This window comes from Anomalospiza imberbis, chromosome 1, assembly GCF_031753505.1.
Source record: "Anomalospiza imberbis isolate Cuckoo-Finch-1a 21T00152 chromosome 1, ASM3175350v1, whole genome shotgun sequence".
Taxonomy (NCBI): domain Eukaryota; kingdom Metazoa; phylum Chordata; class Aves; order Passeriformes; family Viduidae; genus Anomalospiza; species Anomalospiza imberbis.
In genome coordinates this window covers 152,066,541-152,090,077 of record NC_089681.1, presented here as the reverse complement: position 1 = coordinate 152,090,077, position 23,537 = coordinate 152,066,541, and the positions used below count along the sequence as shown (strand labels likewise).

The window sequence follows — 23,537 nt, the reverse complement described above, 5'->3', positions numbered from 1 at the left end:
GGCCGGTGCCGGTACCGGGGCCCGCGGAGCCGGAGGCCGTGCGAGCAGCAGCGGTGGCCTTGCGGGCTCCATTGCACCCGCTGCTGCGCCGGTGCCGAGACGCCGGAGAGAGAAGAGAACGGGGCGGGCCGGGAGGCGCCCGGGAGCATCCCCAGGTCGGCCCTCCCGCCGGCAAGCCGGGGCCAGGACTGGTTCGGGACCGCCTCCGCAGCTCATCCCGGAGTGCGGGAATGTGTGTGCTGCTGCAGGCTCCCAACACGGCTGCGGCCTCGGCCCTGGCCCGGCTCCCTGGCGCTGATGCCCTGGGACAGGTGCAATAACAAAAGGGGCTCGCACATCCAGGCCAGCCGTTCTCTGCTCTTGAGAGCTATCGCACGAGATGTTGCTTCCGCAGCCAGCCATCTCAGATGCTGAGCCCAGCCCCAGAACCCTATGAACCCAGTTTTGCACAGGGCACAGCTGCATGCCCAGTCAAGAGCACAAGGGCCGTGTGGCTCCCTGGGTGTCCAGCCTGGGAAAACTGTTCTGGTGTGACTGTTCTGGTTCTCATAAGTGAGTCCACGGGGCAAGGGAGCTCCCATGCCTGTGCTGTGGTAGCAACACCCATTGCAATGTCACCAGAGGTTCCTGGAGAGGGGGAGGGTTCTCTCCAAGGTTTGGCTGGGGCACCAATTGCTCACAGGTTTGATAGGGACTTTGGGTCACAGATAGTCCAGCCAGCCACTGTCACCTTCCCTGGGAGACACAGCTTGGGAGAGCAGGAACTATCCCTGACAGCCAGAGCTGACTCCATCTTCCTGAGCGCCCTCCCTGATGCCACAGCAAGGGCTGGGCCATCTGTATGCTGCCTGGGGAGCAGTGCTCCCTCCACATGTCCCTCCCCTCTTTGGCAGGTACATTCTGTTCACCTGGAGTGTGGGGTCCATGCTCAGCCTGCAGAGCTGAGTCCTCCTGCAGTGCCCTGGAGCTTCGGAGCACTGGGGGTTGTCTGTCCCTGCCCCTTGGCTGTTGGCTCCAGTTGGCTTGTGTGGCCAACAGACACAGCTCAGATCAGAGCAATCATTTGGACAAAGCTGTGCTTCTAGATGTCCTTGGTGGGTGGCTCTTCCCACAGAAATATTTGCTGCAGGTACTTAGTGGGTTCTGTGGGATCCTTTCAGCATTTGGCTTCTCAGCACAGCAAGACCACTGCAAGACACCTGCCTCTGTCCCTGAACCACTGACCTGGAAACAAGAAAGTATCCTCAGGCAATGCCTGGCCTGGTGCTGCTCACAGCATCCCCAGCATGGATTTGCCCCGTCCAGGTAGCTGGCATTCCCTCTGGATCAGGGGAGTAAATGTCCCGTGGCAGCAGCCCCCAGCGCCCTGCTCTCAGGAAAACTGTCAGCTCCCTTTTCAGCAGGCTGGGGTAGAGCTGCCTGCACCTGCACCACTTCTCCATCCTCGGGTGGGTGTTGGTCTGAGACAGGGACTGACCTCAGCTGTGCTCCGTGGCTGCAAAGGGGACACAGCAGTTTGCAGCCACTGCAGTGGCTCTGGCACAAGAACTGGTACTCACCTCTGTGTGGGAAGGCAAGGGGCAGGGCAAAGCCATTCTGCAGCTACAGGCAGGGCTCTGCCACTACAAATGTGTCCACATGAGGGGTCTGTGCCACTGCAGCCGATCACAGCCAGCAGAGCACGTTAACCACCACACTCCAGAAAGTGTCCACAGCTCCAGGGTTGGGGCAGTGACATTAAAAAGAGTCAAATTTTATTTTAAGGTCCAAGAACTCCCTTATTCCCACTGGGCATTTCTAACAGACACTGGCTTGATATGTCCTGCCCCAGTGGCAGCATGGGTTTATTGTGTCTTTAACCCACGTCCCCCACTATAGAGGCCACTGCAATCTGAAATCTGTGTGCAGAGCACTCCCACTCCACTGCATGCTCATCCACAGGCTGCCGCCGAGGTGGTTCCAACACCTACAGGTTTTAGCTGCGTGGAAGGTTTTGTTGTTGTTGATGTTGTATTAGACCAATCCCAGAGCCCATACACACTGCAACCCTACAAACAGCCATGTTGAAATCCCCACAAATGCTGCAGAGGTGCAGCTCTGTAAAGAGCTGCTGGAGGTGACAGACTCATGCTGTCACCAGCGCTGCTGGAGAGAGCTGCAGAGCAGCAGAGTGTTCCTGGCACCGAGCAGAGCAGAGCAGAGCTCCCTGTGAATCCTGAGCATTGTGATGGCTCTGGTGCCTCCTGCACAGCAGAGAGCAAAGCCCACACTGCACTGCCCACAGTGCACGGTGAGCACGGTGCCCTGCACTGCCCGCAGTGCACGGTGAGCACGGTGCCCTGCACTGCCCACAGTGCACGGTGAGCACGGCGCATGGCACTGCCCGCACTGCACGGTGAGCACGGCGCATGGCACTGCCCGCAGTGCACAGTGAGCACGGTGCCCTGCATGGCATGCAGTGCATGGTGAGCACGGTGCCCTGCACTGCCCGCAATGCACGGTGAGCACGGTGCCCTGCATGGCATGCAGTGCATGGTGAGCACGGTGCCCTGCACTGCCCGCAATGCACGGTGAGCACGGCGCATGGCACTGCCCGCACTGCACGGTGAGCACGGCGCATGGCACTGCCCGCAGTGCACAGTGAGCACGGTGCCCTGCATGGCATGCAGTGCATGGTGAGCACGGTGCCCTGCACTGCCCGCAATGCACGGTGAGCACGGTGCCCTGCATGGCATGCAGTGCATGGTGAGCACGGTGCCCTGCACTGCCCGCAATGCACGGTGAGCACGGTGCATGGCACTGCCCGCAATGCACGGTGAGCACGGTGCATGGCACTGCCCGCAGTGCACGGTGAGCACGGTGCATGGCACTGCCCACCATGCATGGTGAGCACGGTGCATGGCACTGCCCGCAGTGCACGGTGAGCACGGTGCATGGCACTGCCCACCATGCATGGTGAGCACGGTGCCCTGCACTGCCCACACTGCACGGTGAGCACGGCGCATGGCACTGCCCACACTGCACGGTGAGCACGGTGCATGGCACTGCCCGCAGTGCACGGTGAGCACGGTGCATGGGACTGCCCACACTGCACGGTGAGCACGGTGCCCTGCACTGCCCACACTGCACGGTGAGCACGGTGCATGGCACTGCCCGCAGTGCACGGTGAGCACGGTGCCCTGCACTGCCCGCAATGCACGGTGAGCACGGTGCATGGCACTGCCCGCAATGCACGGTGAGCACGGTGCATGGCACTGCCCGCAGTGCACGGTGAGCACGGTGCATGGGACTGCCCACACTGCACGGTGAGCACGGTGCCCTGCACTGCCCACACTGCACGGTGAGCACGGTGCATGGCACTGCCCGCAATGCACGGTGAGCACGGTGCATGGCACTGCCCGCAATGCACGGTGAGCACGGCGCATGGCACTGCCCGCAGTGCATGGTGAGCACGGTGCATGGCACTGCCCGCAGTGCACGGTGAGCACGGTGCCCTGCACTGCCCACACTGCACGGTGAGCACGGTGCATGGCACTGCCCACCATGCATGGTGAGCACGGCGCATGGCACTGCCCGCAGTGCACGGTGAGCACGGTGCATGGCACTGCCCACCATGCATGGTGAGCACGGTGCCCTGCACTGCCCACACTGCACGGTGAGCACGGTGCATGGCACTGCCCGCAATGCACGGTGAGCACGGTGCATGGCACTGCCCACACTGCACGGTGAGCACGGTGCCCTGCACTGCCCACACTGCACGGTGAGCACGGCGCATGGCACTGCTCACAGTGCACGGTGAGCACGGTGCATGGCACTGCCCACACTGCACGGTGAGCACGGTGCCCTGCACTGCCCACACTGCCCAAAGCAGCTGTGGCCCCTCCTCAGATGGGAGGGCTGTGGGGGCCCCCATGAGCCGGAGCTCTGGGTGCTGGGTCAGACTGGGCTTAATGGGAGAAGGAGGGACACAATGAGAAACTGGGCAGTACAGACAGCCCCAGGGCAACTGAGCCACGAGGCTGGATGGGGCCTTGGGAGGTCTCTGCTCCAACGCCTGCTCGAAGCTTGTCCCATTCAAGATGCTGAAGAACTTGCCCATCTGACCTCCAGTATTTCCAAGGGTGGGCAACCCCTCCTCTTTGGGCCCCTGTACCAGTGCCCAGCCACCTCCCTAGTATGTTTTTTCACTTGCATCTATTTGAAATTTCCCTTCTACCAGCTTCTGGCCGTTACCCTGTGCCCTGGAGTAGGAACTGCTGAGGAAGGAATCTCCACACGAGCACTGGTATGCAGGTATGTGCAAGGGTACACATAGGTGTGTGCACACACACAGAGTAGAAGGTAGATACAGGTGCAGACTCACACAGAGATAAATACATAGAGTGTGCTTATACATGGACATGCGTTTGTTTATATAAATATGTTTCTACACATATATATACACACACATTCATAAAACAAGACTTATTTTGCCCTAAGGAAGGCAATTTCAGCATTTACAAGGGAATTCTCCCTACCCAAATCTGTCCACTTGTTTACCTGTATGGTGGTTCTTAATGAACTGGGAAAGGAGCAGGGATTGCATCCCACAGTGTTTATTCACTCAGCACGACAAAGCTGGTCCTCAGCTTTGCCTGACAAAGGGCTTGTAAGAAGATGTGATGGCCCACAATATGGTGCTGGTACTATTCATTATTCATTAGCCAGCGGCTCCAGGACTAGCTCAAGGTGTAGGAGAGAAACAATGGGCAAGAGAGAAACAACATCCCAATGGCTGGCACCTGGGAAAGGTTGTGACCCTCCCCAGCTCCTCTGCAGCGTGTGCCAGCTTGTCCAGTGTCCCCATCAGCCAGGCTGGAGCTCCCCTCGGGGCTTTGTGACTCCCTGTGCTGTGGGGGTCTGCACCCACCCGCAGGGTGGGCACGGGGTGCAGGTGTTGTAGTGGAGTGTGTGGGTGCTGTACCTGAGCGAGCACAGGCCAAGGGGGCTGGGACACTGTCACACCTGTGCCTTTTCCCCCAGAGGCAAGGCTGGCTGGACACGTGAAGGGGCAGCCCTGTGGCAGGATCTCTGCTCTGGCCACCTCTGCGTGTGCTCAGCATGATCCCAGCAGCCTCAGGTGGATGGTGCTGCCCCATGCCCACCTGTGCCCACCTACAGATCCCCAGGAAGCTGTGCCTGCTCAGCTGGGGCTGCAAGAAGTTGTGTGGGGCTTTGATTGTAAGTTGTACCCTGTGGGTTTTTTTTCTGGCCGTGCCCAGGCTCTCTGGGAAGCGCTGCAAACCTGTGGTATGGCTGGTTTCCAGCCAGAGGCTGCATCCCATGGATTTACTCATGGCACGAGGCTGCATCCCATGGCTCCTGCCCTGTGGCACCCACCTCCCCCCCGGCTCCAGCCTCAGCTCGATGATGTGAGTGCTGCTGGCTGCCTGGGGCAGGGTCCTCGTGGTGCTGCAGTGGTCGCTGCCGCTGCTCAGGGCCACACAACTCAGTTAGCCCCACTGCTGCTGCCCTGGCACAGCCCTCTGGTGCCCAGCAGAGCAGAGGGGTGGCCTGTGCCCTCCCTGGCATCAGCCTGAATGCAGACACCTGACTCCTGCCCCAAAACAGACACAGTGCCCCTAAACACAGAACACAGTGGCCCTAAACAGAGACACACAGCTCCTGCCCCTAACATGAACACAGCTCCTGCCCCTGAGCACAGACACAGCTCCTAATCATGCCCCTAAACATGGACACACATCTCTTCCCCTGCACACGGACATGGAGTCCTGCTTCATTCTGCCTGTCCTGGCCCAGGGCCACCTGAAGCCACACTGGTCACCTTGGCACGCAGATGTGCTCCAACACTGGAGTAATGCTGGGCTGGGGTCTGGCCCACCCTTGGCTCCTTGGGACGGTGTCAGAGCCTGCAGGGATCTGGTGGCATTCCCTGCCCCCAGGTGCCAGCAAAAGGGCATCACCAGGATCCCCAGCACCTGTTTGCAATCCGTGGGCAGCAGCAGGGCACAGGGCCTGTCCCCACGGGGCTGCGTGCCCACAGCAGTGCCGCTGCCAGCAGCACCTGGCCAGGGCTCCGGGCGCCCTGAGGGGCCTGCACCTCCATGGGCACTGCATGGGCCGTGGGGCTGCTCGGGGCTGTGTGCCCCAGGCCCTGGATGATCTCTTGGGTCCCTCCCAGTTCAGCGTATTGCATGATTTTGATTCCAGAACTGTCTCCGCGTGGCTCCTGGTGGCAGGGTCACGGCTCGCAGCCCCACCTCCAGCCCCAGTGTCACAGGCAGAATGTGGGGGCAGGCGAGGGGGCTCCTGGGGTCAGAGCTGGGTCCAGGCTGGGCACCCGGGGGCCTGGGGCAGGGCTGGGATGGGAAGGGAGGCGCCAGGGCTGGGTAGGGCGGGATCCCGCGCGGGAGATGATGTATGGGCAGATGTATCAGATCGCACAAGATAAACAAGCAGTGAATTTCATCAGGGCCCATCATGGCTTTAATTTGGCTGCCTAATGAGTCAGATCCAGCCGCGCAGATAAAAGTTGTCAGAGCCGCAGCCCTAATGAATTTCTTGCCACTTGTAATCAAGGCAGCTTGTCTGAGGGGGATGATTAATGGGCCCCAGAGGAGCTGCCGTCCCTCGGCTTCCATTCCCGTTAATGCAGTCGCCAGGAAATTAACCAAACCCAGCACTGGGCTGGGGCCAGGGCCGGTGTGGGGGCACCCCTGGGCACCACGAGGGGACGGGAATGAGGGGTGGCATGGGTGCAGGGGCCGGACTGGAACTGGGACCAGGACCGGGACCAGGTCTGGGACCTGGACCAGGACCAGGACCAGGACGAGGATGCTGACATGGGCACACACAGCCAGAACACATCAAGGAGTGGAGGGGCTGGAGCCACCATCTGCAGCCCCCAGCAAGGCAGCCCTCTGCCATGGGAGAGGCACAAGGAGGAGGCAGCAGGGGTGTGACAGGGACATCTGGGGGTACCTGTGGCAGCTGGGGGTGTCCCGGCACCTCCCTTCCTTGCAGCACTGCCACACAGGCTTGGGGCCCAAGGCCTGTGCCCATTCCCAGTGCAGCAGAGCGTGGACCCCAGCACAGCACAAAGAGACACTGGAGCCCCAAACTGCTGTTTGTGGTGTGGCCTGGGGAGCAGCCAGCCTGGAACTGCCAGCACTGGGGCCCTGCTCTGCCCACAGCTATGAGAAGCACGTGAAGGCAGGGCTGGCAGAGCAGACACACCGCTCCCTTCACCGCTCAGGGGTCGGCCTGTGCCTTGGGACTCGATGATCCTGCTCTCCTCGCTTGCCGTGGCAGCCCATCACTCCCTGCCCATCTCTGCCTTCCCCAGCCCAGCTTCACATTGCTGTCCTGTGCACAGGGACCAGCTGGCCCAGCACTCCTGCCCTGCATGGCCCCTCTCCAGCACACCCCTCTGCTGTGCCCACCTCCCATCCCGACAGAGCTGCGCATTCCTCTGGGGCCATGTTCTGGCATTGTCCCCCAGTGCCCCCGGCTGGCACATCTCCCCTCCAACGTCAGCGCTCTGCCGTGTCCCAGGGGCCAGGTTTGGCACAGGACTGCTGTTATCAGAGCCCAAGCTGGAGGAGAAGAGGCTGAACGTTTGTCAGTGTGGGCTGGAGAGTCACCAGAACCAGCTGCAAACCAGGGCTGCATTGGAGGCCCCAAGGGCAGCACACTGAGACACTGGCCTGGCAGGAGGTGGGTTGCTTTATTGGCCTTTATCTCCTTGGCTGCAGATAACACACACAGGGCAAATTATGGAAAAGAAACCGTATATACAGAGTGTCCATATAAATATTTCCAATGTACATTTTATACACAAGTGACAGAGACATTCCATAGCAGTGTCCAAAGCCTTGAGGTTCCAGCATTCAGCTAGAGGCTTGACCCCAATGCAAAGAGAGATGCTCCTCTCCTCTCCTCTCCTCTCGCTCAGCTGGAGACCAGCCCCACCTGGGCAGCAGCGGGGGCCTGCAGGAGGCTCCGATGGAGACACTGAGTATGGCTTGGAGCTTTAACCTGGAAGGACAGTGACTCTACAGACAGACAGACAGAGAGAGCTGGGGATCCCGAGGTGACCATCCTCTTCCCCCTCTAGGTCACCGTGGAGGCTGGGGAGGCCTTTGTCCAGGGGCAGTGCTGGGGAGGTGCCACCCTTGCACGAGCACACGGGGAGCAGTACTGGTGCGTGCATCCCTCCTGCACTGGCCAGAAGCAGAGGAGCATGGGGGGTGCAATGGAGAAATAGGCACCTCCTGCTGCCCCCCACCTCACCACTGCACGGGGGGTGTGGCAAGGCCAACACAGAGGGAGCGCGGGAGGGAAGTGACCACACTGACCTCCCTGAGGGAGGCAGCTGCAGCCAGCAGCCTCCCTGGTACTGCTGTGCAGGGGAGGCTACACACCTGAACTGCCCCCAGCCCCTGCTTTATCTACAGAAGTGTGGGGGGGGCAGGAGAAACTGCCTCCCCACCCACGTACCGGCCACGAGGACGGGGCGCTCTGGAGCCACCCCAGAGATTAGGCAGGAGCCCCTCCACAAGCTGCCAGCACTGGGCCTGCACAGCTGCATGGCGAGAGGTGGCTGGAACCAGCACAGAGGAGCAGGATGCTGGCTCCCAGCTGGCTCCCAGCCTCCTCCTGGCTGGAACGGGGGTTCTGGTGGGGGCAAGCACCGTGGGGGCCCATCTGTGCTGCTCTCAGAGCCACTCTTGCGGCCCTGCTCGCGGGCAGGGCTGGAGGGCAGCTGTGCGGCGACCAGAGGGCCCGTGCCGGGCTAGCCCGTGCCGGGGCTGGCGCTGAACTCCGCGGGCGCGGCGGCGCAGGCGTTGTTGTTGGCGTTGGCGTTGCGGCGGGGCAGGCTGGGGGTCAGCGTGGCGGCGCCGTCGCTGGGGCAGCCGTGCTGCAGCAGGATGTCGATGCACTCCTGGCTGCCGGCCCGCCGGGCATAGGCCAGCGGGGTCAGGCCCCGAGCGTCCCGGCTCTTCACATCCACTCCGTACTGCGCGGGAGACAAGCGGACAGCTGGTCAGCGGTACCTGGGAACCGCGTGCCCGGGGGCACGGCAGGGGGCAGAGAGCTGGGAGGGTGGGCAGAGAGAGGGGGCCAAGAGAGCGGGCAGGTCACTGCCAGCGGGCATGTGGGGAACCCACGGAAGCGGGATGGCTAAAGGTAGCAGGGATGAGGGGAAGCACCGGGACAGCACCAGAAGCACTGCGGTGGAGGCTGCTTACCCAGATGTTCTGGACGTTTTGTCTTACCCAGATGAGCAGCTGCGTGAACACTACATTGGCCATTGCGCAAGAGAGATGCAGCGCTGTGCGCCCGTCTCCGTCTCCGTAGGTCTCGTTCACTTCCTCCTTGGTGCCGTGGGCCAGGAGTGTCACGACGAGCCGCAGGTCATCCTCCACCACGGCCCGCAGCAGCTGCTGCCCCAGCGGGATGTCAGACTGGGGCAGTGGGGCCAGAAAGAGCTTCTGCTCATACTTAGCCCGGATCCAGCGCTCCTTCTCCTCCCTGCCAGACAGGACATTGTCACGGTCACAGTTGAGACCATTTGCCTGGGCCCCACGCACAAAAGGACACGAGTATCAGCAGTGCCATGTGAACACACTCGTGTGAGCAGTGAACATCTGTCACACCCAGACAGCCCCTGCATAGCCCCTGCCGTGCCCCTGTGCCCACAGCTGCCACCGAGGCTCTGTCATCCCGCTCTGGACACCTTCCCGACACCTGCTTCACTCGCTGCACCTCCTTAGGGCTCCCTGCGGACACCGAGCGCTCACACCCACGCGTGTACAGCAGCGGTGTCCTGCAGCCAGCCCGCAGCTGTCCCTGCGCAGCTCCGCGCCGCAGCCCTCAGGCCAGCGCGGTGTGCCCTGCTGCGGCGGCTCGGGACCGTCCCCACCGCAGGCCTGCCTGTGTGCGGGCCGTGGCCAGCGGCGGGAAAAGGCTAGCGCCGCACACGCCAGCCCAGTGCCACGGGAGGCACCTTATCGCTGCCGCCGTGTCGCCTGGTGCAAACAAAGGCTGTGTCCGCGTCCGTCCCGCCGGGGCGGCGGATCGATGCGCGCCGCGCCGCCGCTATCTGCTGCCATTCTCTCCATCTGCGGCTGGCGGGCGGCCATCAATGCCCCGCGCCGCGCATGCGCGCTGCCGCGGCCCCTGACCCGCTGATAAGGCGCAGAATGGGCGCTCGCCGGGATGAGTGACAGCAGAGCGGCTCCGACGGGGACACGGGCCTGAAAGGGACAGACCCTGGAGACCCGCACGCCGCTGCCGAGCATCTCCGTTAACCCCTTCGGCTGTGCCGCCAGCCTCAGCTCTCGGAGTCACCGCTGCCGGGAGCGCCGCCGCCCCAGCGGGGTGGCAGGAGAGGGTGGCCAGTGCCTCGCGGGCAGGCAGGACCCCCAGCACTGGAGCATCCTGAGGAATCCCGCCCGCCTCAGTGGCTGCTCCCAACCCCTGCAGAGTCACCCAGCCCTCCTGGTGCGGTTCCCAAGAAGCATCTCTGGGGTCCACCACCTCCCTTACCGACTGCTCTCAGGCGTGGGCTTGGGGTAGCCCTCCACCATTCCCTCCCAGACGGCGTTTGCCAGTGCGTTGCCGATGGCCGTCATGACCATAAGAAGCTCGCTAGGCCAGTCATCCAGGTCCAGGGAGCGCACACGGGACAGGTGGGTGCCCAGGTTGCGGTGGATCCCGGAGCACTCGATGCACATGAGAGCACCCAGGTTCAGGCTGGCCCAGTCCGGATCTGAGGGCAGCAGGACCAGTGGGGGAGAGTTAATAACCTGCCAAGACTCACCAGCCCTCACCAGTCTCCCGCGGTTCAGACTCGTATTTGCAGGCACCTGCCCACCAGAGCCCTTCCCAGTTCAGCGTCCCTGGGGGAGGCCAGGACCTCAGGCTGGCCAGTGAGGGGCCACAGGCCAGTGTGGCAGCGTGGTCCGTACCCCAACCCCCAGGAGCAGGTCCACTGTAGGAGAGGACGGGACAGACACACACAGCAGGTCTCTCTGGGCTGAGAGAGGGAGTGCCTGGGGTGGCTGGAGCCCCCTCCCCGCCCGGGTGAGCCCCCGGCCAGCGCAGCATCTCTTACTCGGTGCGTCGCAGTCCACGCAGAAGCTGTTCCCACGCGCGGTGCGGACGGCCTGCATGGCCTGCGCGTCGCCCTGGCTGCCCAGCCGAGCCTGCAAAGAACCCCACAAGGCCCCTTCACTGCGGGCCAGCCGCCCTGCCACGCATCCTGCACCCCTCCTGGCATGCCGCAGCACGCTCCACGAGGCTGGCCAGCATGGGGGCTCTGACAGCAGCGTCTGGAGTGGCCAGCTGTGCGCCAGAGGAGCAGGGGACAGTGGGCCAAAGTGCGGAGAAAGGGCAGAAATATCCAGGGAGGGAATGAACCACGCAGGATCCAGCCACATGGGATGCCGAGTACTCTGTGGGGCCAGAGCCAGATGGGGAAGAGGTGACAAGAAACCTGGAGGAACTGCACAGTCCCAGGGACGGGACTGAACTCCCACTGGGAGAAGTGGGATCAAGGCAGGATTCAGCGTGGACAGACAGGCAAGCGTGGGACATGGAGGAATGTGGCAAAGCAGATGCCAGAGAAGATAGAAGTTGGCCAAGATCTCTTACCTTGTTTTTGCTGCTCTCACAGCCCTGCAGGCTGGCCAGGATCTGGCTCTCAATGGCCTGCACCCAGAGCTCCCGCTCCTCTGATGTTGAGGCTTCAAAGAGCCATGTCTGGCCCGTCAGTGACACGATAATGAACTCAAATGGCTCATCTGGTTCTGGAAGAGAAAGGTGTGCCTAACATGGGACTGGGAAGGAGGGGGTCTGCCATGGGACAGACCCTGGCAGGCCACCGCCATCGCCACATGGCAGGGTTGAGGCAGCAGCAGAGCCCAGGAGGCTGGGACAGGCAAGTCCCTGTCTTCTCCTGCAGAGAAGAATCAGAGCTCTGTGCCAGTCCTCCCTCCTCCCTCGCTCTGCCTCCCACAGCTCCACTGGCTTGTGCCCACTCTCCTGCCCCGTGTCCCACCCTCAGAGAAAGCTGCCAGCCTCTGGAGCAGTGAAATCAGCTCCTCCACGGAGCCGGTGCCTGCAGACGGCCCCAGCGCCAGGGCTCAGCGCCCGCCCGGGACGGGCCCTGCACACGGAGTGAGGCCGTGCAAGAGGGGCCTGTGCACTGGGCTCAGAGGCAGCTCCTCACCGTGGCTTACAAGGTGCTCTGCCCTGCCAACACCTGCCAGCCTGGCTCTGCCTCACACGGCCCCCCACGGGCACAGTTCATGGGGTGTCGTGTCAGCCTCACACCCAGCACCAGCATTTACCTTTTATTGCCAACTTCAGTAGTTAGTGCAGTAAATGACTTAACTAAGCGGGGCCTGAATGGAATGACTAATAAACGTTATGTCACAGCACACGCTTCAGCTCATAGCAAAATGATTTGTAATTACCTAATTAGCGTTATGCAAATAACACCCTCATCTCCATAATGTGCCTTCCCAGCTCTCTATTAAAAGCAGGGAGTCAACTGCTCGGCTCCAGAGACAGCACGGAGGCCGAGGGGCCTCCGGTCCACATCAAGGCAGGGCTGCGCTGGCCTCAAGCCTGGCAGGGTCTGTGCACACCGGGCATGACGTGGGGAGGTGAGCAGGGGAGTCTGGAGGGCTCTGAGGGAGGCCCCCCTCCTCTCCCTGACTTCTCTGCAGCACAGAAGGCTCTCACTGCAGAGGGAAGCAGCAGAAAGGCAGGGACCGAGGAGCTACCGAGGAGCCCACCGTGAATGGCTGCAGAGCCCCTGGCTGCGTCCCACCAAGGGCACGGCCACCCTCAGCTACTGTGGGGCCTCCTGGGCCCATCTGAGCCAGGCTGTGTCCATGAACATTCCCAGAACACGGTGCAGCCTTGGGAAGTCTCCTTAGGAAAGCCAGGTCTGTGGGCACGGTGGGAGTGCACAGCCTTTCCTCCCAGGCTCGTGGTCAGCACCTGCACTGACAAGCACCAGGCCTGGAGACCACCGGTGCTCGTGAACTGGTGCGGGAACACGAGGCTGGGTCTCCACACCATCAGAGACTGGGGAGGATGGAATGACTCCAGCACGAGGGCTTGTCCTGGCTTGCCCTTCCCAGATAGGAAGGCAAAGCTCTTTTACTCATTTCACCCTAAATCAGCCTGGGACTCCTCCTCTGGGGAAAGATGTCTGCAACTGCGTCTGTCCTGCAGAATGAGAACCTAAGCCCTCAGGAGGATGACAGACTGCAGGGCGTGGGTAGCTAGCTGCGCTGCTGGACTCTCCCCTCTCTGTGATGCACAGGCGTAACTGGGACATCCCACTTGTGCAACACTTTCCTCCAGCTCTCAGCTGCAGGAGAGACCCCACAGACATCAAGTTCCAGCTCAAAAACAAGGTTCTTGGAAAATATACAGCTGCCAGCTTGTGAATACTGGGAGAGAAAATAACCAGGCAACAGCCAGGCTAACAGGCACTGCCTCCTTTGCTTGCTGGCACCAGCCTTTGTGAGTGCTGCCAGAGCCTGGCATGGGCAGGGAGCCCCCAGACTGCAGGGGAGCCAGGACCATCCCCCCACAGCCACAGGACTGGTGGCTGCCTGGGGCCAAGCACTACCAGCCAGGAAGCAATGAGCAGCAGCTCTGCCCAGGTGCTGGAAGGAGCATCTGCAGACAGCGCTCCTGGGGGACCCTGACACATCAGAACAGGCCCTGTTCTCCCCAAATCTCATCCTGCCTTGGTCTGAGCCACCTGTGGCTGCTGCCACTGTGTTGCTGAGCCCAAGCCAGCTGCCCGGACTTGGGAAGCACTGGGTGCACTTGAAGTCCTCCCTGCTGCTGAGCTGCTCCTGCACAGCAGGACGAGGACATCATGGTCAGCAGGACACAGCGAGGGTTCCTGCTGTGGGCTCACATGGCTCCATCTTCCTTGTTCCTGTTTCCTGTTTGCCCAGCACCTCCCCACCAAGCAGGCAGGCAGGAATCCCAGCCCCAGCCTTCCTGCACCTGTAGACTTCCCAGGGAAGCAAACGTCTTCCCTGCCTGCCCACGGCTCTGGTGTGGGGGTCTCTGCTGCTCCTTGAGGCACCATGCTGGGGCAGGGGGCTCCATGTGGCTCCCAGCACTCTGCTCAGGACATTCACAGTGGGGCAGGAGGTTCCCTCCTTCTGGGTGAGAAATTTCTGGGGCTCCAACTTGACTCAGACGGACTTTCCTACTGTCACAGCTGAGGGACATCCCAGAGCTCTGGGGCTGCCCAGTCCCAGCCGTGGGAGCAGTCCCAGTCCAACCAAAGCCCTGGCGCCAGCTCTGCAAGACGCAGGACCTCCATTCCCTTCCTTCTTTGTGCCTCCTGGATTCCAGCTTCACACCAAACAAAGGCCCTGTTGCTCTCGGAGCCCGGGAAGAGCTAACAAAGGATCACAGCTTTTCTGCTGCGCTGCAGCAAATTCCCCACCTCACAGTGCAGGACGGCACCATGGGGCTGGATCTCTCTGGAGGCCTCAGCATAGCATGACTATGGCAGAGGAGCGTGGCACTGCAGGATCACACCCTGGATTCACACGTGAGGACCAGCAGAGCTGGGAAGGGAATCAAGGACTTGCAGCAGCTTTGAACACTGTGCAGATCCACCTTCTGGGATGGTCGAGGACCAGTCCCCGAGCTCCTCAAGGCACCCATACAAGCTGAATCAGACTTGAGCAATTGTTTTAGGGAAAGCACTGGGTATTCTCAGTTTCTTCTGGGGAGAGGTACAAGTTTCAAATGTGGCAGGGCCATTTCTGGCCAGATGAGAGATAGCAACAAGCAGATGACATAAGCAGAAGAGTTTAGACTACCTCTGCTGAAGCAGAACTGGCAGAATTCCTCCCCTGCTCCACACATGGGCATAGGCTCCCTCTCAGAGGCCAGAGAAGTCCCAGAGCTTGCCAGCTCCAACTTGACAGGGCTCAGACCTCAGAGGAAGCCAGTCCTACAGGAGCGGGGAGCCCTTCCCAGCTGCCTCTGAGTGAGCGGCTAGCCGGGGGCCAGATGGCAGAGCCTGGCCCCCCAGCCCTGCGGCTGCCCCAGTGTGCTGGTGGGAGCCCATTACACCAGATCCATTAGAATTAGTGGGCAGTGGAAATGAATGCGCTGCCTCTCTCTCTCTTGATGATTTTTTGATGATGTTTTAAAGACTGAGCTCCGTGAAGAGTTGCTGAGCAGAGTTTGGTGTGAGCCGGCTCTGCTAATGGGTGTTAACCCCACGACCCCCCTTCCAACACTGCCCAGAACGAGGGCTCTGAGCAGGAGCAGGATTAGGGAGGGCATGGCCGGGACAGCAGGGCCACATGGCACCCAGGCCCCAGCAGCAGCCAGAACGATGGGCAGGGCCCGCAGGTGAGGAGCAGCCCCAGTGCAGCCACCCTCCCTCTGCCAACACCCCAGCCCTGGGGGGAAGCATCCTCCAGACAGCAGAGGAGCACCACGGCGCTGCCAAGAATGAGGGAATGGAGACACCCCGTGTGTCCGGCCGGGAGCCAGACCAAAGGGACAGCAGGAGGGTACCAAGTGCCCACCGAGATGCACGGGAGCGTGCACCTGCTGCTCCAGGCAGCCCTGGGGGCGAGGGGGACCAGAGGAACAGTGTGTCCCACAGACACCTGTGGGAGGCCAGAGAGGAAAAGGAAGGGGAGCAGCAGTGACACAGAGTGTTGCCTTCACAGCTCGTGCCAAGCCCCCTCTCTATGCTCTGAGTGGGGGAAGTACAGCTCTGAGCACAAGGGGTACACCAGAGAGCTAAAAATGCCTCAGCTTCAATACAGGGCTGGGGCAGAGCTTGGTCCTGCTCTGCAAAGGGCTCTGGCTACACCCTGCATTGCTGCCCAGCCCAGAGACCCTCCTGCAGGGACCCTGACGTGGGGCCACGGGAGCAGTACTTCCCACTTCCATTCCCTCCATGTGCACCCTGCTTCTCTGTGGGGTGCACCCAGGCAGCATGCTCCCCTGGGGAGCTGCAGTGGGACAGGCTGGCCCCCTGCTCACCCCTACCCGAGATGCCCCCACACAGGTTGGGGCAGCACTCTCAGAGCACAAGCAGCAATATGGGGGGCTGCTCCCCTGTCCCAGAAGCACCAGGATACGAAGCAGCTCTGTGAGGACAGAGGACGGAGCAATGTCCCTCTGGTCCCCACCCTGTGTGGCAGGACTGTGCTCCCAGCACTTGGACACAGCACAGCAATTCCCTCTCTACACAGGGCACTGGACAGAGCTCCCCCATGCCAGCCCAAAGGCCCAGGGCAGCACTTTCTTCCCTCATGGGAAGGGGGAGTTCAGCACAGGGGATGGCAGGAGCATCTCCATCCCAGCACAGCAGACAGCTTCCCAGCTGGCTCCTTCCTGAGCAGATGGGAGCAGGGTAGTGTAGGACACCTTCCCTGCATCCCGGCAGGTCTGGCAGAGAGGAACAGGATTCCACTCAACATCAGGAAAACAGGAAGCAGAGATGGCACTGAGCCCCACTCCTGAAGCAGAAGTTTCCTCTGTCACCTCTGCTCTCCACCATCTCCCAGTCACATCCAGCCTCTCCCTGCGTGCCGCCCTTCTCCCACTCCCATCCCTTCTCCCACTTTGTGCTGGCAAAGTAGAAGTGCCTCCAGAGGCCCTGGAGAGTGGGCAGTCATGCAGGGAGGAGGTGGGGGGATGCCTCCAGCATGTGGGGCACACGGTAGGAACCAGGGCAGGTGCTGTCAGACATGCAGGGAGACCCTGGCCCACAGCTCCGCTCTCTGGCTGCCAAGCCTGTGAGAAGGTCCTGGAGCAGGGCAGCCGGCAGCCCCTGGCCTCGGGTGCTTGTTTGCAAGCTGCGACTGTACCATATCATTACGAGGTGTTTGGGATATCAACAAATTAGCAGGCGTCTGGGAAGAGAAGGATGCAGCACCATTCGTAAATGTCAGCTCGCTACCTCCTCATTTTGCAGATCATTAAACCCAATATTCCCAACCTGTATTAGTGCGACGGGGACAGGCCCTCCGTGGGGACAGGCGCCAGGAGAGCGCAGCAGGAGCAGCGCTACGGAGACCCCCCAGCGCCGGCTGTCCCGGCGCCCCCAGGGCCAGAGTGCCCCGGCTGAGCTGGCACTGGCACGGCACCACCAGGGATGGCACTGGAGCCGGGGCTGGCAGCAGCGGGGGACTCGCGCGGGGAGGGGCACACTGAGCTGCACAACGGGGCACATGGTGGGGTCCCAAACGTGTGTGGCACGTGTGGGGAAGGACACAGTGTGTCAGGAAGAGCAGGTGCTCCCAAGGGACACCACAGGTACACAGGGGTGTGCAGGGGGTCACGTAAGGGTCGAACAGCGTCATTTCCGTGTGCATGGCAGGGAGGGTGCAATGTGGGGTGCAGCGTGTGCACAGCGGGCGCAGGCCTGGGGGTGGCAGAAGGGCCGGGGGGTGTGTGCAGGCATCAGGGAGGCAGGTCACAGGAGGGAGGGCACAGACAGCGTGGGCTTCATGGTGTGAGCAGAGGCTTGTGGCAGGGTCAGGGGTCACTCAGAGGGGTAACACGGAGCTGTGTAAGGTCCCCCAGGAACCACAGACTAAGGGGTGGGACCTGATGGAGACAGGGAACGAGCTGAACCACAGAGATGCCCAGCACAGGCTGCCTCCCTCCCGCCAGGACTGAGCAGGGAGCTCCAAGGTCCGTAATGATCTGGAGTGACTTGTTAGCGCTGAATTAAGAGGCTTGGTGGAAGGAAGCGCGCGGGTGACACAAGCTGTGTGGGGCAGGCGGGAGCTGAGCGATAGCAGCTGGAATCCCCAGCAATCTGGTGAGCACGGCTCAGCCTCACACTCCTGGCTTGCCACGATCGGCCTCGACAGCCCCTGACAGTTGGCATTAATCACGCACATCGCCCCAACACAACTCTTTACTGGCCATCAATTTCCTGTGGGTTTTAAAACTAAAAAACAAAGACAAAACCGCGTCGTTTGGCCGCCACTGAGAAGCACATTAAGGGGCTGTCAGCTTCTCGCCATGCACCCTGCATCACTCTTTAAGCACATGAGAAGTTCATTATCCCTGGAGCTCTGGCAGCCATGGGGAGACTGGAGCAGGGAGCGTCGCAAAGGCGCTGCTGCCCTCAGCCGTGTCTGGTGGCTCTTTGGCCCTCCTGGAAGCATGAACAGGGGCCGAGGGTCCAGGCCAAGAGGAGTGTGGCTGCAGGGGGGCTGTGGGCTGCTCCATGGCAGGACAGGGCACTCCTGGCCACAGAGCTTTGCTGGGCTCTGATAAGAGCAGACTTTCCTGATGGTCCTTGCAGGATGACACTGCACCTACACCGTGGGGATGAGCGTCTTCGTCCCCTGACAGCCTGACACACGTTTGCCAGCCTGTGGGTGCTCCCTGACAGCCTGAGCTGCACTCCCCAGTTTGGTGACATCTCCGGCAGCCCAATCCCACGCCTGCCATAGTTTGTGGATGCTCCCTGGCAGCCTGACACAGAGCTCTCTTTAACATGAGCCCATGTAAAAAAGCAACAGCTCGTTTGATTTATGATACTTCAGAACAACTAAGATTCAATTGCTCTGCACGTCCCCGGCTCTGATTACCTCCTAAATGAGATAAACTGATGGCAATTTATCCCCAGACCTCACCAACTTTCCCAGGATGCTAACCTGAGCTGCTCGTGCCTAGCTCACCGGCGTGGGGCGGGTGGAGGCAGGTGCAGGCAGCCTGAGCACTCTGAGTCCAAGCCTGCTCCCTCACATACCCCCAGGGCTGCTCCTGCCCGCAGGGGTGCTGTGACAGAGGCTGAGCCTGACACCCTGCCTGGCTCCAGGCAGCTCCTGGTGGGTGGGAAGTTTTGGGGGGCGTCCCTCCACAGTACTCCCCACACCAGTAAAGCCACACTGACACGAGCCAGCGGAAAGCATGGCTCCCCGCTGGGCTGTCCTCATGCTCCTGCCAGGACAGTGAACCCTCCACAGAGGGATGAGCACCACGAGGGGACAGCAGCTCAGCCTCAGGGGATGGCAGCTCTGCCACAGGGCCTGGCAGCCCTGCTCCTGGCACAGCAATTTCACACTTTCACCATGTTGACTATGCAGAAGCAAAAAACTCAAATTACCCTGCTCTGAAAAAAACTGCCATAACTGTTCAAAGCAGCTAAAAAAGATTCGAGGGGGTATCAGTCATACTTATGGACACCAATCCATGACACAAACCATTGGGCATGCCCACGGTGTGGGGCAATGCTCAGCCCAGGGCTCACAGTTGGACCATTCAGACATTGTGACGGGACCTCAAGTGGAGGCTCAGCACCTCCTCGTACTTGTTGCCGGTCTCAGCTTGTCCTGCAGGACAGTGACCCATCACGGGTGGCCACCTGAAGACCAGTCCCAGAGTCACTCGCTCCTCTGCCTTTGCCCTGGCCTGCTGCTTTTGGTGACAGTGTCCAGAGCTGCATCAGTTCTTGGAACAGTCCTGGAGCTCAGAGCAGGAGAGAGACCAACCAAGTCACTCACAAAGGCAGCAGGGCAGGAGCCGTGCAGCAGGCACGTGGCAGGCAGGGAAAGGATGTGCGACCCAGCTCTGTAATTCACACTGAGCACAGGGATGTGCATGGTCCTCTCCTGACCAGGATGTCCCCCTCACGTCAAAATGGGGCACACAGCCCATTGCTGCTGGAACTGGCTGAAACTTAGAGCTGGAAGCTCTAAGTGCAGCAACAGTGGCTGCTTCCATGGACTCAGAGCATGGTTCTGCTGGCGTGGACGCTGCCCACAGCTGCAGGTCCTGTTGATGCAGGGCAAGCTGGGAGCACGACAGAACTGACCGTGAACTGACCGTGTCACAGAACTGACCCAGAACTGACCCAGCCTCCAGAACTTTTGCAATTGGATCAATTTTCTAATATATAGATTCTTTTAAATAAGAAACGCAAGTTCAGTTTTCAATAGCTGACCAAAAGCCAGAAACCCACCATGCAGCACCCACGGCACCACTGTGCCTCAGCAGAGCTCTGGGAGCAGCTGATTCCATCAGCCCTGCCCCACTGCAGCAGTGAGCCAGCAGGTGCTGCACCTGTTCACCCACTGGAGAAGGACACAGGGGTTTGGACAGTCTGGATTCACACAGGAGACACGGAGGATGGGCTGCCTGTGCCCCCTCTGCTGTGCCGTGCTCTGCTCACCCTCTCGCGCTGCTCGCAGTGCTCCTTCCCGCTGCAGCACCGCAGCAGCTCAGCCACCTGCTGCCACGCACTCTGGCACCAGCAGCACTGCAGATCACAGAGTGGGGATTCCTCCTGCTCTCGGTACTGATGCCAGAGGTTCTGGCAGCAGGAGGATCCACAGCGTGCAAGGTCTGTGCAGTGACAGATGAAGTTTGGTAATTGACACTGCTAAATGATGTTCTCTGTTGAAAAATGCCAAGGAATGTACACTGTAGGAAAAAGTTACATTGCTAAAATACCTGATAGGGCTTTAAATTAACCATATCAACCTGAGAACAGGGCCTGGGTAACACTTCAGGTAAGATAGACCTCTGCCCAGCTCACCACCACAGCCAAGGACCAGTGTAGGAAACAACAAAAATACTCTGATGCCCTCATGCTCGCCACATGTCTCCACCCCCATCACTCCACCTTCCAGGGATGCTACCAAACCAGGAAGGACAGAAAGAGTGAGCATGTGTCTGAAAAAACATCCCTATGAGATGATGGAAAAAGTGGGATTGCTTGAGGACTCCTGTCCTGGGCACACAAGGAGAAGGGTGACAGCCCTCCAGCCCGTGCATCTGGGAGCAGAGAGCTGGGAATTCTGCCAAGCACACATGTGTTGTTGAAAAGGAACTAACCAAATTTTAAGACTTCAAGCAGTGGTTAGTCCATGTTACTGCTTCATAAAAGTGTTCCCTTCTCCACTACAAAATGGCATCACATTCAGGTCCCAGACTCTGCACCTTCACACTCCATCAGCTGCGCTGAGCGGCCGCAGGACCAGACCTCCTCTGCAAGCACGGACACATCAGTCCTGCGCTTCTTGGTCTTTGCTGAGAGCCCTCATGTCCACATCCCAAACCCAATCATCACACAGAGGTCAGCTTTGGACCTCCTTTACAACTCTCTTAGCAGTCTATTTACAGGACAGGACACACTACTTCAGCACATGCTTTCTCAGTCTTAGGTGGGGGGTGCAAATCCATCCCCTCCTTCACTGTCCCACTACTCATACAAAGAATGAGCCTCTCCTTTTGCCAAGCACTGGGCTGAGAACTGCAAACCAGTTTGGGAAGGGCAACAATGGGTCTGAGGAGGCAACATACACACAGAGCTAAGAACAAAGTGCAAATACAGGCAACGCTTCTTGCTGTCCATGGGACACCAGTTTGACACACTCAAACGATGCGCAAGGTTCCTTGGTCAACCACGGCAGATGGGAAGCCTGTCTTAGACTTTTGCATTTCAGATGCAGACAACTACAACAGCAAAAAAACCCAACAGAGCTGCCCAGCTCTGCACATCACCAAAGCAATGATTCCAAGAACAAGAATTTGAGCTGTTCTGCTGTGGGACACCTGGGCTGCTGGACTGCAGGCACAGACACGTGATTTGGAGCAAGGTGCCAGGACAGCTGCAGCACATTCAGGTACAGACTAATAATTCCTGGTTTGTTTTGCAGCAACTGTTAGCTTCAAACACTTGTACTGAACCCTCCTCCCCTCTGAATCACATCTTTACTTTAGTTCACTACAGAAGCTTATTGAGTGTTGTGGGACAGGATGACCAAGAATAAAGTCAAATCTCACTTTTCCAGCAGCTATCACAGATGCAGCCTTTGGAGAACATGGCTGCCAGGCTCATCTCTACCTGGACAAATTTGGTGTCTTTTCCCAACAGAATGCTTCCCCATGCCTTGCGGCCTCCCTGTCAAGCTTTGAGTCCCTCTTCAGCAACCACAGACACCAGAATTTCTCAACACAAAACCCATCAGTACTCTGAACACGGGGAAAGCAATGCACACGCCTTCAGCCGGTCCCCTGAAGAAGACCAGCTTTTCCAAAAGACCCTTGGCTTGAGGCAGGTGCCCAGCACAGGTCTTCTAAATTATGAAAGTCTGGCCAATTTACAAGTCAATGGAATTAGGTCCTTGTGGTGGAAAGTGTCTGAGAGCACACCTTAACCATATGGTGTACTCTCAGGTTTGCTACTGCAGTTAGCAATTTTAATTACCAGTGACTGTCTGAGCACACACAGGAATGATGGTGGTTCTGCAGGGCACGTGGGAAATGGAGGGAAAGGCAGATCAGAGAGGCTGGTAGCCCTTTCCAGCCTCAGCCCAAGCTGCTTGGACAAGGAGTGCTCTGAGCCCTGCATGAGAGGCACTCCAAGCCCCAGGCACCCAGAGAGCACCGCAGGACCCTCTGAGCAGCAGAGCTGCTCCCCAGGCAGACCCTTCCTACCTTCTGCTGCCGTGCTGGGGCCATCAAGCCGAGTTGTCCCTGTGCTCTTTTTCCTGCGATGCTTTTTCCTGTTGGCATGTGGTGACGGAGGCGGCTCCAGCTTTGGGCTGGCAGCACTGGAAATGTTTGGGCTGGAGCTGAGGGAGTCGGCAGTACCGTTAGCTGGGGACAAAAATAAGGCAAGTCACGTACATGGGACAGACACTCTCCTCTTCCCAGAGACACAGAAGTGCTCTGGAGCCAGCCCCAGTACTTGGCTGGCTCGACCCACACGACCCCATGAGACAGGGCAGCACCTGCCCAGCTCCCTGGCACAGGGCCACTCCCACACCCACTCCAGCTCAGGGCTGGCAGCTCCTTGGGCAGTCAGGCTGGACCCGCTCTGCACTGGGATCCACGCAGAACGATCACACAGGGACACGTGCAGCAGCACCTCCGGAGCAGCCCGAGGTCCCATCCCCAAACGTGTGCTCCTGGGGAAGCAGTTCCCTCACAGGGCAGTGTCCCCACAGGGCTGGACAGGCGTTTTGGGAAGGGACAGGCCCCGAAGGTGATCTGGCTGTCTGGGGCAGACCCAGGATCTGCAGAGCCTCTGCAGAAGCGCTGCCCTCCCAGCGCTGCTCTGCCAGACGAGGTGACTGGGGTTGCCACACTCAGGAACCTGAGCATGATGGGCTCAATAGGCTTCCGATACGGAGCTGAAGAAGCTGCATCCCCAGCAGCAACGCACCAAATTTATCCTCAATCATACTGTTCCTTACAATTAATAGCAGAATTAGAAACAATCAGGGAGCTGCCTAATTACTGTCAATTAGAGTGCGCTAATCAAGCTCCGATCACACACACACACGCTGCCGCTGCACTCACCATTAAATGTCAAATTTCATTAGAGACCAGCAACAAAATCAAAAGCCTGACATTCAATTTCAGCAGCACACACAGCGCAGGCTTCCAATCAGCATAAAAATGCAGACTCCGGGGAAGGCAACGAGGCGCAGGAGTCCTCGCTGCACTGTTAACCCTCTCCTAAATCCACTCTTGCCTCTCCAGTG

At 59.8% G+C, this 23,537-nt stretch overlaps 1 protein-coding gene across 2 annotated transcripts in view; it reads right to left on the bottom strand.

Moving 5' to 3' along the window:
• Window positions 1-8,713: 8,713 nt before the first annotated feature.
• Window positions 8,714-23,537, bottom strand: part of AGAP3 (ArfGAP with GTPase domain, ankyrin repeat and PH domain 3) — a 107,698-nt gene continuing 92,874 nt past the window's right edge. Inside the window, exons 13-18 of one of the 2 annotated variants that reach the window (XM_068176971.1) lie at window positions 22,486-22,647; window positions 11,659-11,813; window positions 11,120-11,210; window positions 10,552-10,774; window positions 9,279-9,534; window positions 8,714-9,019 (exon numbers count right to left, since the gene is read on the bottom strand). In XM_068176971.1, coding sequence (XP_068033072.1) covers window positions 8,795-9,019; window positions 9,279-9,534; window positions 10,552-10,774; window positions 11,120-11,210; window positions 11,659-11,813; window positions 22,486-22,647 — 1,112 coding nt within the window. In that variant the 3' untranslated portion in view covers window positions 8,714-8,794. The remainder of the gene's footprint in view (window positions 9,020-9,278; window positions 9,535-10,551; window positions 10,775-11,119; window positions 11,211-11,658; window positions 11,814-22,485; window positions 22,648-23,537) is intronic. The other variant, XM_068176982.1, reaches the window with a different exon arrangement.